Source organism: Somniosus microcephalus, chromosome 12 (assembly GCF_052327205.1).
Source record: "Somniosus microcephalus isolate GS21.2 chromosome 12, FLI_Smic_1.0, whole genome shotgun sequence".
In the NCBI taxonomy this organism is placed as follows: domain Eukaryota; kingdom Metazoa; phylum Chordata; class Chondrichthyes; order Squaliformes; family Somniosidae; genus Somniosus; species Somniosus microcephalus.
Window position 1 is genome coordinate 75,886,046 of NC_140998.1, and position 19,604 is coordinate 75,905,649.

A 19,604-nucleotide genomic window follows, 5' to 3' on the forward strand; every position below is an offset into this window, starting at 1 on the left:
TTCCACAAGTTTTTTTTGGTAACTGAAGTAAGTGCTAAAAGACTCTTTTTATCTATCAGAGCTACAGAAATCTTTGAGCAAGCCCTGAATTAGTCAAGATAAAGACTTTCTTTTATAGCCATGAGAGAGCGGTGTGATTAAAATATTAATCTATTCAGCATTCCGCAGACAGGTAAGGAAACTGTGTGTGAAACACAATGAGCTGGATCTTCATTGAGGAGTCGGGTAGGAGGCGGGATTACAACTTTCGGGGTTGTAGTCCCGCCTCCATCAAGTTCTAGCCAACCCACGCGATTTTGACTTGACTGACCTTGTTGAGCCCGCCCAGCGGGCTCAGCAGGCCAATTAAGGGCCACCCGGCAACAGGTGACGTCACAGATTGATATTTCATCTGTCAAGACCTGTTGACAGATGAAATATCAGCGTTTCACAGCTGTTTGAAGCTATCAAACACTGACAATCTGTTAAGTTAATTCCTTCCTGTCAGGATGATTTAGAGATCTCCCGGGAACAGAAAGCTGAATGCTGGAACTTTTGACAGATCGCGGCCATTCTGCTTTCTGTGCCGGTGAGATGAGGGACTCCCGAGACCTGAAGGAAGGAAGGCTGTAAAGGTATGTAAATGTAAGTACAACTTCTTTAAACACTTTACACACACCAAACACACTTACCTTTGCACTCATGCACCCATCACTCACCTGAACACCGGACATCTCGACCCCTCCAAGCCCTTCATCCCGACGGCCCGCCTTGCTAACTTGGCGTGGTTTGGAGCCGTCAGGAATCCCACACTTCAGGAATGAAAATAGGGATTAGGCTAAAAACTGCCTGTTAACTACCTGTTAATAGGAAGTTAATTGGCACTAATCCCCTTCACGCCTCGGGGAGGCAGGTCACAGTGTGGGTCGGGTACCCGCCTCCTTTGAAACTGGCATGGAGGCGGGTTGGGTTTGTGCCCCCCGATCTCGGGATTTTAACCCCCCACACGCCTCCAATCCCGCCTCCACGGCCCAATGAAAATCCTGCCCCATATGTTGGCATAGTAAAACCCAAGCTATAACAACTACATTTTAAATCTTGTCGTAACTTTGATTTGATATTATTTATAGTTATATGACAAAACTTATGATAATTTCGAAAACAGAGAATGAGAGTTGGTTGGAACATCGCAGTTCATCTGCAGTAAATGCTAAGAAGCTGGGAGATGAAAAACTGAGATGGTGCAGTGCCACTACTGTCGGTATAGTGGAATTACTGTGTGATAAATTCAAGTCGGAAGTTTTGATTATAAATGTGGACACAGAAACTTATAATGGGAAAAAGCTGACAAAATCGTGACAACAGGAACTAAGGTTTTGTAGATGGCAGGCAGCTGCAAGATTTTCAATACACTACCATCTACCATGGGGTTGCACATGTAAATAGGAGACTATGATCCCTCTTTTACCTCTCTGTATTAAATGTTGCAATCTCTATTCTTTTCTTCTAGTTCTATCTCCCTAATTCTTCTTTTTGCTACTCTCTATTTCTTTTTCACATTTCTAGATTGTTTTGCCCATTTCCACAGAAATGATCTAGATATGAGTTATTATAAAATGTGCTTTAAGTACAGCAGGGCTGCCTGGTGTATATCAGTTGTCTGAACTTAATATCCTGGAGACAATTAAAATAGTTTGACATTTTAGCGATTGTTCACACTCATTGCTGCTGAGCCAACGCTATTCATTGGAACTCGGCAAGGATCATTGCCAAGTTAGGCGCGTGGAACCACTTTGGGGGAGCGGGGTGCTGTGGTCGTCCATTTTGACTGGAAGTTAACATGCAGTCAAACTTTAAAAAAAAGAAAGACACCAAAAAGGCAGCTAGATAGTGGAGTATTATGAGACCGTTAAAAAGGATCTAAGATTGCAAGGAGTAAGGTTGTGCCCTTGGTTGTAGGAATGGATGCAGAGGGATTATTCTGTTTAAGTTAAGTCCGGCGACCAACTGATATGCAAGTAGCAACAGAACTGTGCGTTATTTAATTTGTATCATTACGTGAATATACAGTAGTTTGCACTGATTGAACTGAGAAATACTGATCATACCCATTACTCTTGAGTTTCACTTTACTATGGAATAAAACCGTTATGAATTGAACCAAACTTTACCTCATCTACTGTTAACTTGATCTGTTTTCTGAGAGATTGAAGAAATATACATGCTAAATACATGAAAATCTAGTCCAGATCACAAGGGGGGTTCTATTTTTTCAACTGTGGACCTCGCTACCATACAAGTAGAGTTAGGGCTGTGAGTCAACTTCCATAAAAGTAAGACACTCAGACTGTTTACAGGAGTGACTGACGCCACTGAACCTGAGAAGGTAGCTATGACCCAAATTTAGAACAGTCTTTTTCTTTAGGTGGGAGATGATAGGTGGTATGGTGTGGTGGGGAATGGAGCCATCATCAGCTGCAGACTGCATTTGAGGTGGGGTTTACAGGGAAAATGTAGGCCTTATGGCTCCCTTCCCACCCCCTTCCTGATCACTCATTCTGCCCGCCCCCTTACTCCCATCATATCCCTTGCCCTTTCATCTTCACACTAACCCCTCCTCATCCTATCACCTCCTTCACTCCAGTCACTACCTCTTACTGCTTCCCCTTTAAACTACCCACTCAACTCTTATATATTCTCCTACCCCATGCTCTGCCATCACTCACCTCACACTTAATCCTCCATCCACTCCTCCCTCAATCCAACTCACTTCTCCAAGTGTGGGTAGAGAGAGGTCAGAGGCCTCCTGACTCTTAACCTGGTTTCCTATTTGCCAACGCCATTGTTTGATTTCAAAGTACAACTTACTTGTTTTTAAAAAAACTCAAATTAGAATGAGGAAAATCACTATCTTTCTCTATCTGTGCGCCTCTCTTTTTCTCTGTTTGACTCATAGCTGTTAGAATTTAGAATCTCTATTTCAGAGGTGAATGCAATTAGAGCATTTACCTTTTCTGTCAACAAAACACAGACGAGAATTAGTTGGCTTTAAAATTCACCTTTATGGATATTTAACTAATATTAGCACGAGGAAAGACACTCTCAGCTTAATATACTTTCTGAAGTTAATAGTAAACAAAAAAAAGCTACAACAGGTGTGTAATCATTAAAATTGTAATTTCTCTCTTTTAAAAAAAAAACACAATATAAACTTTACCCGAGTAAAGATTTTGAATTTTTCCCCTTGCTTTTCTTCAAATAATTTTAAAAGCAACTGAGCAGAAACTTCTAGAATCTAAAAAAATATATTCCATTGGCACCACTGACTGACTGGTCCTGATACATCTTGAGAAACTGTACAAACTTCACATACTCAAGCTACAAAATCCAAATTCAGCACACAGCTCTAAGAAAAATTATCAAGTTCAAGGCCCCACTTTTGGGCAGACTGAGGCTTGGACTATTAAGTAAAAACGTTAATGAATATTAAAAGATACAAAATGACAATTCAAAAGATAAATGTAATCAAAATAGTGGATCAAAAATTTTCACAAAGCATTTTCTGTTATTTGTGGGATACGGTAATATAGTGCTACACAGTGGTTTGATTACTGGGTGACAAGTTTACATATGCGATTTCCATTATAAATATGAAGATAGGAATTTATAATGGAGAAAAAAATGACAAGTGTGACAAAAAGAGTGACAAAAGTGGTGGTGGGGGGAGGTGGAAGAGTCATGGCATCAAGCAGCACCGGAAGGGTTCCAGAGATTCAAGAGCGCAAGGGGGAGATGGTGCCAGGATCTGGCAAAAAGGTGGGGGAGGAAGGAGTTTAGGAGTCTGACAGCACCAGGAGGTGGTTCAGAGGTTTGGCAGCAACGGAAGGTTAGATATATATATCTATCACTTCAAAATTCTGCTTCCATGCTCTGCAGGTGGGAATGCAGCAGGAATATCTAATGAACTACCAAAGGGGAAGTTCAGGCAGGAATAAGCACATGCTCTAAATTGGACAGATGTTTCATTGTGCACGATTCCCACCCCCATATTGCACACATTAGAAATTTTACCCCTCTAGTGTTTTAAAAACAGGCTTATAAAGTGGATAAAACATAAATGGCTCAAACCAGTTTAAATTTTGAATTCACAGAATTATAGAATGTTACAGCACAGAAAAGGGCCATTCAGTTCATCAGGTCTATGCCAGTGTTTATCTTCACATCGTCCAACACCACTCCCCATATCTCTTAATAGATTTATGATTTCTCCTAGGCTTAGTTATTTTTCCACTATCAGGGCTGTTCAATTTATAGAACCAATGTCTACTGCAATTGAATACTTACAGTGATGCAAGTGGAAGTCATTTGGTGCTTTGGCAGACCACAGCCTCATAGTGTTCACAGTGTTGTTCAGATATCCTGGCACTGGAGTATCATATGGTATGGCAAGAACTACCTGCAGGTTTATCAGCAGCACAAAAGACATTGTAATTTAAATAGAGGAAGGGACTGTTGTCCTCTAGTTGTAATGAAACACCAATAATCTGTGTTTTTCCTTACAGATGCTGATTGATCTGCTGTGTATTTCCAGCATTTTCTGTTTTTATTTCAAATTTCCAGCATTTGTAGTTTTTCCTTTTGATTTGGTCTGCTAGTCACAAATTACAAGACACGGTAATTATAATATTCCAAATATTTATTGTTTCATACAGAAGTCTGAACCTCATACTTCAGCTGAAGTGACTACTTCATTTTTGTTAAATTATTCTTAAAATATTTGATAACTATCACAAGAGTTTAAAGCATGCACTATTGTCTCACCAATGCTTCACTGTATAACCATCATCAAATGTAAGATATCGCAATAAATTCAATATTTCAAGGTTTTGACATTTCAACTTTTAAGGAATGGGGCACCAGGACTAAAAATCATCCAGTTTTCATAAATATGGCATATTGTAGTTCCTTTGGGGTTGCATGGAGAGTTGAGTAAAAAGGAAACACACTTCAGGCATCACATCTTCTGTTTAGCAAAATTCTGAGCTAAGGGTGCTGTTTGGATGAGGTTTCTGACTCACTAAAGAGGAATTATGTTAGTGCCAGGGCCAAAAGAATTGGACACTGGCCACATTCAGTTAGTCAGCCAGGCCTGGACCACATCAAAATACCATCTGTTCAAAGTCTTGGCCACTGTAGACTTGGTTATGGAAAAACCTCCCTGGTTCCGTACTATACCAATGATAATTTTAGAAGAAATTACAGACCCACTGTGTGAAGTATATGGTGGTGCTCATTGGTGGTCTGGGCTTGGGAGCACAGTTATATGCCTAGAATTTCTGCAGGTATTCTTTCGATCTCCAGTCATAATTGTGGCGGAAGATTGAGAAAACCCCCACGTAAATTCTAACCTGTAATGTTTAGCTGCTAACCTGAATGGCCCATTAAGGCCACTTGTCAGGAACTCCCAATAGGGAAGTATACTAAATAAGTCCTGAGATCAATTAAAGGCTAATTATTATTGTTGGTTGTTACCCTAGATTGACAACTGCTTGGTTACCACTCCTTGTTATCAATAACTTCTCCAAGTTACCCCAAGATCAGAAAATATGGCAGGAAATAACTTTTTATATGCTTTTTAAAAATAAAGATTGTTTAGTTGTGATTTGTTTAGTTGTCTGAAACAAAGTGCGACATCTGCAGTGTGACAGACTCTCAAAACTTTTATTTAAATGCTGACAGATTTCCTGTGGCAGTGCTCAGTGAGTCAGAGAATATGCTGTTTTATAACATTAAGGGTGTTTATACCATGCAGAAGTTAATGTCATGACCACTAATTTAGTAACCGAATAAGTAAAATTCTATTTTTATTGACTGGTATTCTGGAATATCTACTGGTGTTTGCGAATTGAATGCCATGACCATTATTCTGTGAAACATTTAAGATATATATTCCCTTACCTACTCCTGCTCCTGGTTCTTATGTTCTATGGACTTAATTTCCCCCCCTACCAGTTTTAAAGCTGAGCATACACAGCAAGATGATATTCAAGAAGTATCAGTTGGAGTTACATAACTGGCATTTAGCAATACTGGTAGATGGACTGAGATTTAGCTGCACTGTGGGTAGTGGTGGGCTTTGATCGCACTGGGGTGATCCAGGGTTTCGACAGACTGAGGTGAGGGTGCTGGAGTCTGATAGCACTGCAGTGAGGTTTCTCGGACTTGGCAACGGGGTCTAGTATCTTGGTAGAGGGAGCTTCTGGAGTTTGGTAGAACTGTGCAGGGGAACTTAGAATATGGGGTATGACTCACTGGTGGATTTCTGGTGTCTGTCAGCAGTGAGGAGGAGAAGGGGGAAGAGGAGGGTGGCATGGACCTGACACACTGAGTGTGGGAGGAGGCATCCCATATCTGACAGCACTAGTTTTGTAATTTTCTAAGGGATCTCAGCAAACATTAAGTCTGGTGTTTTTGATTTGTTTGCTGGAAGTCTATCTCTGTCTGCCCCTCTCTATCTGTGTATCTTTTTTGTGTCTGTCTCTGTCTTGCATAGGTGTCAGCAATTAGAATGCTAACATTTCTTAACTATCAACACAACAGGTAAAAATCAGGTGCTAGAGGCTTTGTTTGCTTTCAAAATTCAACATATTTTTTTTTTTAAACAAGGACTCAAATTATGTTAAGAAAAGACACTCTGGCCCCGAAAATCCTGTTGCCAGCTCAAGAATGGTGGTACACAACTTACACCTGTGGGAGAATTCCAATGCTGACCCGGTGAAAATTTCCGGGTTTAGCTAATTATCATACAGTACAGCAGTCTTGGAATGCAACTCCTGCTGCAACAGGAGGTAGCTACGCCTCGGTGCTACATGGTTTAAAAACCAGCAGCTTTTTAAAGGGCAGGAGCTTACTGAGGGTGCATCAAGTAAGTGGAGAGTACTTTGGTAAAGAGGAAAGAACTGGATAGTACCTTGGTCGATAAAAAATGGCATGACAGTCATTTTGGGTAAGGGAAAGAAGAATTTATAATGACTGTTGAACTGCTCCCTTCTGTGATTTGAGGACTGCAGAGGAACATCTTGGGCTACTGCACCGGAGTGCTTAGAGAAATGTCAGCACCATCCTTAGGACTCTCAGCAGTGGCCTCAAAGGAATTGCAATTCATACTGCCTTCAAAGTGCTAAATTGACAATTTCTTTGATAGGGACCCGGAGGTTTTACTGATGCAGTTGAGGGAAAGGAGAGCCCAAATGCTAGTGGTCCATGGCTGGAAACCAAAATAAGTCAGTGGCTAGAGCTATGTGGAAAAAGGTGGCAGTGCCTCTATTACTAGTTGATATCCGGTGGCACTGATCACGGGGAGTTAAAGCCTGTACAGTGTTGAAATGTCTTATCTTGATATTCCTAAAGAACGTGATACCATCACAACTTAAAGCAGTGCATGACAGAAGCTGATACTAATACTACATGGATATGAAAAAATAAAGGAATAAAGAGCAGAACTTTAGTTGCTGAAAAACATGTTATTGTTTTTGTTTAACACTATACAACTTCAGCAGGAAAACTCAACACAGACAAAGCAACACATACTAAATGCAACATCACAGCAAAAGGTTAATGTTGAACATTTCAGCAAAACATATCTGCACTACGGAACAGCAATCAGCCGCATTTGCACCAAGAGTGCCTACTTGCATACCACAATAATACACTACTGCAAAATTTCACACCTGTATTCATTCAATAAAACAGAAAATAATATTGAAGCCTTTTCCTGAAAGCCTTATACTCGCCAGGCTAAGGGCAAACAAAATGGCAAATTAAACATTTTTGTCTGAACTTCTGGTGTTGTACAGCTTTCAAGTTGTTTAGTTCTTGTAATTGTGTTTTTTTTAATGAAAATTCTATTGAAGTCTTACCTTATCTCATATTACACATTAAAAGTGATGCATTGCCTATGAAGCATTACTTTGGGGTGTTCTGAGGATGTAAAAGGAGCTATATATTTGCAAGTTTTTCTCTCTTTTTGTTGTTAGTTATGAGTTAAAGGCTAGAATCTAATCAAGGTATTCAGAATGAAATCTCAAAAGTAAAGCCTGTGGTGATTTATAAGCTTGAAATGAGATTACAGGCTTGTGGTTACTGCAGGATATCTATATACTATCTAATGGGATGTTCATGGGGATTGTTTTACTCGGGTTTGGGTCCACTATACAGTTAGTTAGTGTGCTCCATGCTCTTAATCCTCTGACATTAGCATCACATATTAGTGATTACAACTATCACTAAACAATTATGAAGAAATAGTATATATTAGAAGTGAAATCAGTATATACTTTATATACTGTTACTGCAGGCTGTTTATCATGCTTCTTACTCCTTGTACATACTGTGTTAAATATTTCACATTAATATCATTTACATCCCGTATTCATGCAGGGAAAGGATGCCAACAACGTCCGTCAGTGGGTAAAGAAATCCAGCTGGTGGCAGTTTGAGGAGTGGTGGCATGATGCCAATAGGACTGAAAGCAGGCAAAGAAATTATGTTGTCAGGCCACAGTCGACTCAGATATCAAATTACCAGCATGCGTTTCCCTTGCATTGCCTCAGAAAGGGGTGGATATAGCCAATGTAGCAGTAAGGTGGACAAAAAATATTTATTTTTAAGGGTGTAGTACAGCGCCAGAGCAGGACGAGCTGGCAGTCAGGTAAGGATCGACGAGGTGGGGGAGAATAGGAAGGAGGATATTGGACTGCCATTTATGGCTGCCCAGCCAGTGGGGCCTCAATGATAGTTTCAAGCAGTCATTCAGGCCAAAAGAAGAACAGGGATAAATGCTGACCCACGGCAGCGGCAATCAGCTAAAGCCTGCCTATGGAGTGGGGTGGGGGAGGGTTGCATATTGATTTGGGGCTCAGCTGACACTCACCTAGAGACTGGCAGGGGAAGAGAATCAAATAATGGGTACAGATAATAAATTATATTACAAAGACTAAACAAACTTGTAAGCTGTTTTAACACCAGAAGTTCACACACAAAATTTACATGTGCAAAAACCTTCAGGATAAAAACTTTAAAGCCATAACTTTAAACTTAAAATAATGTTACTTAAAACATGACATAAGTCTTCAAGTCCTACAAATATTACAGATCCACCTATGGGTGTTGCAGTCAATTACAGCTAGGTGTGGACACAGCACACATTGATAATGTAACTAGTTTACTGTGGTAAATTTATTTCTCATCCGTTTGAAATTTGGGAATGAGTAGCAGGAATGAAAAACTATAGTTATGAGGTGAGAATTGAATTACTGGGACAATTTTCACTGGAGCAAAGAAGACATTTTGTTGAGGTTTTTAAAATTATGTCTTGTTAGGGTGGACAAAAGCACAATCCTTTGATTGTGGAGTCAGTGATGAGAGGTCATCTATTTAAAATTGTCATTGAGGCTGAGCTAGGAGAAATTTATTTATGTAGAGAGTTAATATATAATAAATTGATTTGACCCTGCTCTAGCCCTGAAATCACATCTTTCTCCAGTTTCTCTCCGATCTCCCCTCATGTCCTCTCCAGGCTCATCTTGTCAATGAGACCCACTTCCTGCTCCCTCGACCCTATTCCCACCAAACTGCTGACCACCCATTTTCCTTTTCTGGCTCCCATGTTAGCTGACATTGTTAATGGTTCTCCTCAGGTACTGTCCCCCTCTCTCTCAAATCTGTCATCATCAGCCCTCTCCTCAAAAAACCAACCCTTGACCCCTCCATCCTTGCAAACTACCACTCCATCTCCAACCTCCTTTTCCTCTCCAAAGTCTTTAAATGTGTTGTCGCCTCCTAAATCTGTGCCCATCTTTTCCTCAACTCCATGTTTGAATCCCTCCAATCAGGTTTCCGCCCCTGCCATAGTACCGAAACGGCTCTCATCAAAGTCACAAATGACATCCTTTGACTGTGACAAAGGTAAACTGTCTCTCCTCATCCTTTGTGACTTGTCTGCAGCTTTTGACATGGTTGACCACTCCATCCTTCTCCAATGCCTCTTCACCATCGTCCAGCTGGGTGGGACTGCACTTGCCTGATTCCATTCTTATCTATCTAATCGTAGCCAGAGAATCACCTGCAATGGCTTCTCTTCCCGCTCCCGCATCGTTACCTCTAGTGTCCCCCAAGGATCTATCCTGGACCCCCTCCTATTTCTCATCTATATGTTGCCCCTTGGCGATATCATCCGAAAACACAGCGTCAGTTTCCACATGTATGCTGACGACACCCAGCTCTACTTCACCACCACTTTACTCGACCCCTTCACGGTCGCACACCTCCATTGTAGCACACTTGCCTGAGTCAGAAGGTTGTGGGTTCAAGTCCAACTCCAGGGACTTGAGCACATAAAGCTAGGATGACACTCCAGTGCAGTGCTGAGGGAGCTCTGCACTGTCGGAGATGCCGTCTTTCGGGTGAGACATTAAACCGAGACCCCGTCTGCTCTCTCAGGTGGACGTAAAAGATCCCATGGCACTATTTTGAAGAAGAGTAGGGGAGTTATCCCCGGTGTCCTGGCCAATATTTATCCCTCAACCAACATAACAAAAAAACTGATTATCTGTTCATTATCACATTGCTGTTTGTGGGACCTTGCTGTGCCCAAATTGGCTGCCACGTTTCCCACGTTACAACAGTGACTCCACTTCAAAAGTACTTCATTAGCTGTAAAGTGCTTTGAGACGTCTGGTGGTCATGAAAGGTGCTATATAAATGCAAGTCGCTATATAAATGCAAGTCTTTCTTTCTTTCTCTAAGTTGTCAGATTGCTTGCCGGATATCCAGTTCTGGATGAGCAGAAATTTTCTCCAATTAAATATTGGGAAGACTGAAGCCATTGTTTTTGGTCCCCGCCACAAACTCCGTTCCCTAGCCACTGACTCCATCCCTCTCCCTAACATCTGTCTGAGGCTGAACCGCACTGCTCGCAACCTTGGTGTCATATTTGACCCTGAAATGAGCTTCCGACCACATATCCGCGGCATAACTAAGACCGCCTATTTCCACCTCCATAACATCGCCCGTCTCCACCCTTGCCTCAGCTCATGCGCTGCTGAAATCCTCATCCATGACTTTGTTACCTCTAGACTTGACAATTCCAACGCACTCCTGGCTGGCCTCCCACGTTCTACCCTACATAAACTTGAGGTCATCCAAAACTCGGCTGCCAGTGTCCTAACTCGCACCAAGTCCCGTTCACCCATTACCTCTGTGCTCGCTGACCTACATTGGCTCTCGGTTAAACAACGCCTTGATTTCAAAATTCTCATCCTTGTTTTCAAATCTCTCCATGGTCTCGTCCCTCCCTATCTCTGTAATCTCCTTCAGCCCCACAACACCCCCGAGATATCTGCGCTTCTCTAATTCTACCCTCTTGAGCATCCCTGATTATAATCGCTCAACCATTGGTGGCCGTGCCCTCTGTTGCTTAGGCCCTAAACTCTGGAATTCCCTGCCTAAACCTCTCCGCCTCTCTACCCCTCTTCCTTTAAGACGCTCCTTAAAACCAACCTCTTTCACCAAGCTTTTGGTCATCTGCCCATATTTCTCCTTATATGGCTCGGTGTCATTTTCTGTCTTATAATGATGAGTACGTGGCTAGAGGAATGGTGTGAGGGGGAGGGATTCAAATTCCTGGGACATTGGAACCGGTTCTGGGGGAGGTGGGACCAGTTCAAACCGGACGATTTGCACCTGGACAGGGCCGGGGCCGATGTCCTAGGGGGAGTGTTTGCTTGTGCTCTGGGGGAGGGTTTAAACTAAAATGGCAGGGGGTTGGGAACCTGAGCAGGGGGACAGAGGAAAGGGAAACAAGGATAAAAGAAAAAGATAGGAAGGAGAAAAACAAACGTGGCAGTCAGAGAAATCAACGGTTTAAATCAAACATGGCCACAGTAAATAATAATTCTAATAGGTCTAAGAGCGTTAAAAAAACAAGCCTGAAGGCTTTGGCCTAGAAATTGGGTATAGCCCCGCTTGAGGCGTTAGAACTGGTGCTGCGCAAAGTTTATAGCCAGACGCAACTTATCGCCGCCTGGCGCGATATTGGGTTGCATCGCCCCCAAAGGTGATTGAGGCGCGAATTCAGGTGTTGCACGGGACTCCTAAGGCGCTAAACTTCCGGCGCAACCCAATATCAGCGCGGACGGGCGCAGCGCGGGTGCTCTCAATTACCGATAACCACGAGACTTCCAGGCGCCGGCCGGCTCTTAAAGGGGTGGGTCAGTCAGCCTCAGCTTCCACACTCAGCGCCTTGTAGGCCTCAGAATCGGCGCAGGCCCTTCTCCGGCGCAAAAAACTTGGACCAGATGGAGAAGGTGAGGCAGAGAGCAGAGCGCTTCGGCAATGAGGCTCTGGAGCAATTGGTGGCCGCAGTGGAGCGCCGTCGAGATGTTCTGTACCTAGACAATGGCAGGAGGCCGAATCATAAGGACTACCGACGAGCTTGGAGTGATGTATGCCAGAGGGTCAACTCCAGCAACATGGTGACCAGGAGCCCTGTCCAATGCAGAAAGAAATTCAACGACCTCACTCGGGTCGTCAGGGTGAGTGTTGTTTCTGCATACTTCTGCATCCCTTCATTTGCACCTGTCTTTATGGCTACAGGGTGGCCTGTGCCCCATTGGCCATCTGCCAGCAAGCACCGATGGCCCTTTCTGGGCACACACATCCACATTTGACTCAGGGCATCATGTAAGTGCTCTTGCACCATGGGGGGCATGAGATGCTCACTCAGGGCATCATGTAAGGGCTCTTGCATCATGGGGGGCATGAGATGCTCACTCAGGGCATCATGTAAGGGCTCTTGCAACATGGGGGGCATGAGATGATCACTCAGGGCATCATGTAACATAACTTCCCCTCCTTTCCCCTGCAGTCCAAGCTGGCGAAGATTCGCAAAGACCAGCTTCGAACCAGTGGAGGACCTCCACAAGTGGTCACTCTCACGGATCTCGAGGAGAAAGTGCACCAGATTCTTGGAGGACGTCTGAGTGGTCCTGTTACCACTGCAGCTGCCGACCCCATTGTCGACAGCGATGGTAAGGTTCTCACCTTTTACAACTGTCTCCTTCCACTTGGTCCCCCTGCCAGCATGCTTTCTCACTGTGGAGCCATGGCATAGCCTTGCCGCAATCTGGCATCCCTTGCTGCCAACCTGTCCTTTTGCTAAAGCCACTCTTCCACCTCCCTGCTTTCAGATGCTGCATCACCAGCTCGGGATCCGAGTCCTGAAGCTGCCAGTGCCAGTGCCTCCGGAGGCGAGGAGCAGGAGGAAGCCGGACCATCCGTTCCAGCCTCAGGGGAGCCTACACATCTGCAGACTGGGGATAGTAGTTCCCTGGAGGGGAGGGGGGGCGGGGCTCTGATGAGGAGCCAGTTGCCGGAACAAGCGGCCTGCAGCAACGCGAGGGGGGTAGGCAAGTTTGGGCACCGGCTCCCCGGAGGGCAAGGCAGGGAACGATGACTGCTGCACAGAGTGCAGAGGAGGTGTGTAGCCTGGCTGAAATGAGCACCCAGGCCCGGCTCAGGCACACTGAGCTTATGGCTGCAGTGGGGAGGATGCCTCAGTCGATCGACACACTGGCAAAGAGTGTGCTGGACTTTGGGGCAGCAATGGAGGACGACTGTCCAGGGCTTCGGGGCAGCAATGGAGAGGACTGTTCAGGGCTTCGAGGCCGCTATGGAAAGGACTGTTCAGAGCTTCGGACAATCCCTGGAAAGGTCTGTCCAGGGCTTGTCCGAGGCAGTGGAACGGACTGCTCCGGCCTTGTCCGAAGCAATGGAAAAAACTGTCCAGGGCTTCTCTGAAGCACTGGCACCTGCCACACAGGTCCTCACTGCTGCCACGCAGTCACTTGCTGGCCTCGTCCACACCCAGATTGAGGCAACGCGAACTCTCACTGCTGCCACCCTATCTGCATCAGTCAGGATCACCCCGGGCCCTTCCAGTACCACATGAGGCCAGGAATCAGTGGAGCAGTTGATTGTGGCGGATGATCCGAGCCGGTCCCCTCAGAGAGCCAGTGTGTCGTCCGACCATGGTGCAGGTGTTCTCTCTCAGCAGGTGAGCATTGCTCATGCCACCGCTGGAACGTCTGCAGTGCAGCTGCCACCACCTGCAGTGCACACTGCTTCCAGCCATGCCCAGTTCAAGCAGCCAGCTTCGGCACCCTCCAAGCCCAGAGGTCGTCCAGGCCGTCCCTCAGGGGCTTCTGCGCTTCCAGACAGTCAGCAGGCGTCCCCCAGCCTTGACGCCGCCACTGGGGCTCAATTACGTAGGAGCTGCAGGGAGGGAAGGGGCCGACCGCGAAAGAGAAGTCGGTCTCCATCAAGGGGCCAGCAGTAGAGGGAGGTGCTGAGACGTTTCTTTCTCCAAATTCAAGGACGCCCTCACCTGTTGTGATTGTTTGTGATGGTTTGTTTAGTTTTGCGGCTTGGAAGGAAGCACTTTTTTGACAATAAAGAATTTTTTTTATTTACAATGGTAATCGTAACTATTTGCACTCATGGTGGCCTTCATAGGCTTTGTACGAGCCGAAGTGCGCAGTACGAATGACACCCATCATTCCGTCAGAGGGGCCTAGAACTGAGTCCTTATGAGCCTCTGACGGACGGCCCTTCCAGTTTCAGGAGCCCTCCCATCTTCCTCCTCCTCCTAGTCCGCATGCTCCTCCTCCTCCTCCTCGTCCGCCTGCTCTTCCCCCTCCTCCTCCACCTCCTCGTCCGCCTGCTCTGCTGGACCTTGAGGGTCGGCTGGCATTGGCTGGGTTCGTCGAATGGCCAAGTTGTGGAGCATGCAGCAGACGACGACGATGCGACCCACTTGCTCCGACGAGTACTGCACGGCTCCCCCCGAATGGTCTAGACAGCGGAAACGCTGTTTGAGCACACCAATAGTGTGCTCCACAATGTTCCTGGTCGCCTGATGGCTGCTGTTGTAAAGCTCTTCTGCCGGGGTGGCGGGCAAACGGAGTGGGGTCATGAGCCATGGGCAGAGAGGATAGCCCTTGTCACCAAGAAGCCAGCCTCGTGGGTGAGCCGGGCCCTCAAAAAGGTCAGAAACTGAGGTCTGCCGCAGGATGAACGCATCGTGGCTGCTCCCAGGGAATTGTGCGTTGACTGCCATGATCATCTGGCGGTGGTCACACACCAGCTGGACATTGAGGGAGTGGAACCCCTTGCGGTTGCGGAACTCCTCCGGATTCTGTAATGACACCCGCAAAGCCACGTGTGTGCAATCAATGGCCCCCTGCACCACGGGGAAGTCCGCAATAGCAGCGAAGCCCTGCGCGCGCTCCGCCTGCTTCTCCAGGGTCACAGGGAAGGTGATTAATTGACGCCTCCTTCTATAGAGGGCAGCTGTCACTTGCCGGATGCAACAATGCACTGCAAATTGTGATATATTCGCGATGTCCCCAGTGGCTGACTGAAAGGATCCGCTGGCGTAAAAGTTCAGGGCAACAGGCACTTTGACGGCCACCGACAGAGAGGTCCTGCACCGTAGACGCGGCTGCAGATCTTCAGCAAGCAGGTGGCAAAGCTCAGTCACAACCTCCTTACCGAATCTGAGCCTTCGCAGACACTGCTCCTCCGACATGGTAAGGTATGACACCTGCTGCCTGAAAACCCTTGCAGCGTATCGTCGAATTGGGCGACCCCCATTGCCCCTCCTCCTTCTGGCCAATCCCGGCCATCTCTCCCGCCGTCTCTGTAACCCTTCCAAGTGTCCGGCCATGAGGACGTTCCCCTCCAAAGCAGCTCCCATTGCTATGCCAGACAGGCAACACGCAGTAATGTCTAGCGCTCCAACTGCTCCGGACAGGGCTGCAGGTCCCAAGTCTCCGAAGGCTAAATCCGAAAAATTCTGTGCAACAGTAGTTCACTAACTCTCTTCAGCAATGCTCAGAATGACCAGGCCAAGTGGCTGCAGCTTTTATACTAGAGCTGTCCCCTTTAAATAGCACCCCCCGACTCCGAGAAGGGCCTGGGAACATTCCATCCAACTGTCACTAATAGCGCCAGGCAGAAAGGTTCTGGGCGCCACCGAATATCCGATCAGGGGCGCCAAAAAGGCGTTGCACACTGAAATGACGTCATGATCTGCCTGCACACGCGGGCGCGCTAAGAGTTAGCGCAGGCGCTAAATGGATACTCAATATGGGAGGTGGCGCTATCTTCACTGCGCCCGCCCGAACATTGGGTAACACCCCAATTCTCGGGCTCTTCAGGCGCTAATCGCTGGTGCAAACAACCGAATTTCTAGGCCTTTGTGTCTTAATGCGAGGAGCATTAGTTATAAGGTGGATGAATTAGCTGCACAAATAGAGGTAAACGATTATGATTTGATTGGGATTACAAAAACATGGCTCCAGGGTGGCCAAGGCTGGGAACTCAACATCCAGGGGTAATCAATATTCAGGAAAGATAGGCAAAAAGGAAAGGGAGGTGGGGTAGCATTGCTGGTTAAAGAAGGGATTAACACAATTGTAAGGAAGGATATTAGCTCTGATGATGTGAAATCTGTATGGGTAGAACTGAGAAATACCAAGGGGCAGAAAATGTTAGTGGGAGTGGTATATAGACCTCCAAACAGTAATGCGGAGGTTGGGGCTGGCATTAAAAGGGAAATTAGAGAAGCGTGCAATAAGGGCACAGCAGTCATCATGGGTGACTTTAATCTACATATAAATTGGGCTAACCAAATTAGTAACAATATTGTGGAGGAGGAATTCCCGGAGTGTTTACGGGATGGTTTCCTGGACCAATATGTCGAGGAACCAACCAGAGATCAGGCCATCTTAGACTGGGTATTATGTAACAAGAAAGGATTAATTAACAATCTTGTTGTACGAGGCCCCTTGGGTCGGAGCGATCATAATATGATAGAATTCTTCATTAAGATGGAGAATGAAGTTGTTGACTCGGAGACTAGGGTCCTGAATTTAAACAAAGGAAACTACAATGGTCTGAGGCGCGAGTTGGGTAGGATTGATTGGGGAATGTCACTCAAAGGGTTGACGGTGGATAGGCAATGGCAAACATTCAAAGACCAAATGGATGAACTACAGAATTTGTTCATCCCAGTTTGGCATAAAAATAAAACAAAAAAGGTGACTCAACCGTGGCTAACAAGGGAAATTAGGGATAGCATAAGATCCAAGGAGAGGACATATAAATTGGCCAGAAAAAGCAGTAAACCTGAGGATTGGGAGCAGTTTAAGATTCAACAAAGGAGGACAAAGGGATTAATTAAGAAGGGGGAAATAGAATATGAGAGTAAGCTTGCAGGGAACATAAAAACTGACTATAAAAGCTTTTATCGATGTGTGAAGAGAAAAAGATTGGTGAAGTCAAGCGTAGGTCCCTTGCAGTCAGAATCAGGGGAATTTATAATGGGGAACAAAGAAATGGCAGACCAATTAAATATATATTTTGGTTCTGTCTTCACAAAGGAGGACACAAATAACCTCCCAGAGATGTCGGGGACCATAGGGTCTGATGAAAGGGAGGAACTGAAAGAAATCAGTATTTGTAGGGAAATGGTGTTAAGGAAATTGATGGGATTGAAGGCCGATAAATCCCCAGGGCCTGATAATCTACATTCTAGGGTACTTAAGGAAGTGGCCCTAGAAATAGTAGATGCATTGCTGATCATCTTCCAACATTCGATGGAATCTGGAACAGTACCCATGGATTGGAGGGTAGCTAATGTTACCCCACTATTCAAAAAAGGTGGTAGAGAGAAAACGGGGAATTACAGACCGGTAAGCCTGACATCGGTAGTGGGGAAAATGCTAGAGTCCATCATAAAAGATGTATTAGCAGAGCACTTGGAAAACAGTGACAGGATCGGACAAAGTCAACATGGATTTACAAAGGGTAAATCGTGCTTGACTAATCTACTGGAATTTTTTGAGGATGTAACTGGTAAAATAGATAAGGGAGAACCAGTGGATGTGGTGTATTTGGACTTTCAGAAGGCTTTCGATAAGGTCCTGCATAAGAGATTAGCGTGTAAAGTTAAGGCACATGGGATTGGGGGCAAGGTACTGACTTGGCTAGAGAACTGGTTGGCAGACAGAAAGCAAAGAGTTGGAATAAACGGGTCTTTTTCCGAGTGGCAGGCAGTGACTAGTGGGGTACCGCAGGGATCGGTCATTGGGCCCCAGCTATTCACAATATATATTAATGATCTAGATAAGGGAACTAGATGTAATATCTCCAAATTTGCAGACGACACAAAGCTGGGTGGGCGTGTGTGCTGTGAGGAGGATGCCGAGAAACTCCAGGATGATTTGGACAGGTTGGGTGATTGGACAGAAGCTTGGCGGATGCAATATAACGTGGATAAATGTGAGGTTATCCACTTCGGTAGCAAAAACAGGAAGGCAGATTATTATAGATTGGGAGAAGGGGAAGTGCAACGAGACCTGGGTGTCCTTGTGCACCAGTTGCTGAAGGTAAGCATGCAGGTGCAGCAGGCGGTTAAGAAGGCAAATGGTATGTTGGCCTTCGTAGCGAGAGGCTTTGAGTACAGGAACAAGGATGTCTTGCTGCAGTTGTACAGGGCCTTGGTGAGACCACATCTTGAGTATTGTGTGCAGTTTTGGTCGCCTTATCTGAGGAAGGATGTTTTTGCCATGGAAGGAGTTCAGCGAAGATTCACCAGGCTGATACCTGGGATGGCAGGAATGACGTATGAGGAGAGATTGGGTCGATTGGGATTGTACTCGCTGGAGTTTAGAAGAATGAGAGGGGATCTCATTGAAACTTATAAAATTCTGACAGGACTGGACAGACTAGATGCAGGAAGAATGTTCCCGATGGTCGGGGAGTCCAGAACCAGGGATCACAGTCTAAGGATAAGGGGTAGGCCATTTAGGACAGAAATGAGGAGGGATTTCTTCACCCAGAGAGTGGTGAGCCTGTGGAATTCTCTACCACAGAAGGCAGTAGAGGCCAATTCATTAAATATATTCAAGAAGGAGTTGGATATATTTCTGAAGGCTAAAGGGATCAAGGGGTATGGGGAGAAAGCAGGGACCGGGTACTGAATTTGGATGATCAGCCATGATCGCATTGAATGGCGGAGCAGGCTCGAGGGGCTGAATGGCCTACTCCTGCTCCTATCTTCTATGTTTCTATAATATTCCTGTGAAGTGTCTTGGGATGTTTTACTACGTTAAAGGCGCACTATAAATACAAGTTGTTGTTGTTGTTGACACAGACAGCTCTTGATGTTGAGCCTACTGGATCTCTTAGGAGAAAAGTGGATAAATATTTGAAGCAGAGCTAGTTACAGGACTATGGGGAAAGAGCAGGGAAGCAGATTCATTTGGAATTATTCCAATAAAGAGCCAGCACAGAAATTGTTGGCCAAATGGCCGCCTTTTGTGCTGTAAAGTTATATGGTTCCCAGATTCTTTACCCTCCTGAAAATTTAATTAAATTAGAACAAATTTTATCTATTTGCAGTGCAACTAGAGCAACATGCTTGGGAGATGGGCCTTGTAGGAGCAGCAGTACTATCAAGCATTGAAAGGACTGAAAAGTAATGTAAAGAAACAGTTAAAATC

At 45.4% G+C, this 19,604-nt stretch overlaps 1 protein-coding gene across 1 annotated transcript in view; it reads right to left on the minus strand.

Moving 5' to 3' along the window:
* The window catches only part of pygl (phosphorylase, glycogen, liver), a 228,092-nt gene that overhangs the window by 151,954 nt on the left and 56,534 nt on the right, over positions 1-19,604 (minus strand). The window contains exon 6 of the mRNA XM_086003162.1: positions 4,324-4,435. Within this exon, the coding sequence (XP_085859288.1) occupies positions 4,324-4,435 (112 nt within the window). The remainder of the gene's footprint in view (positions 1-4,323; positions 4,436-19,604) is intronic.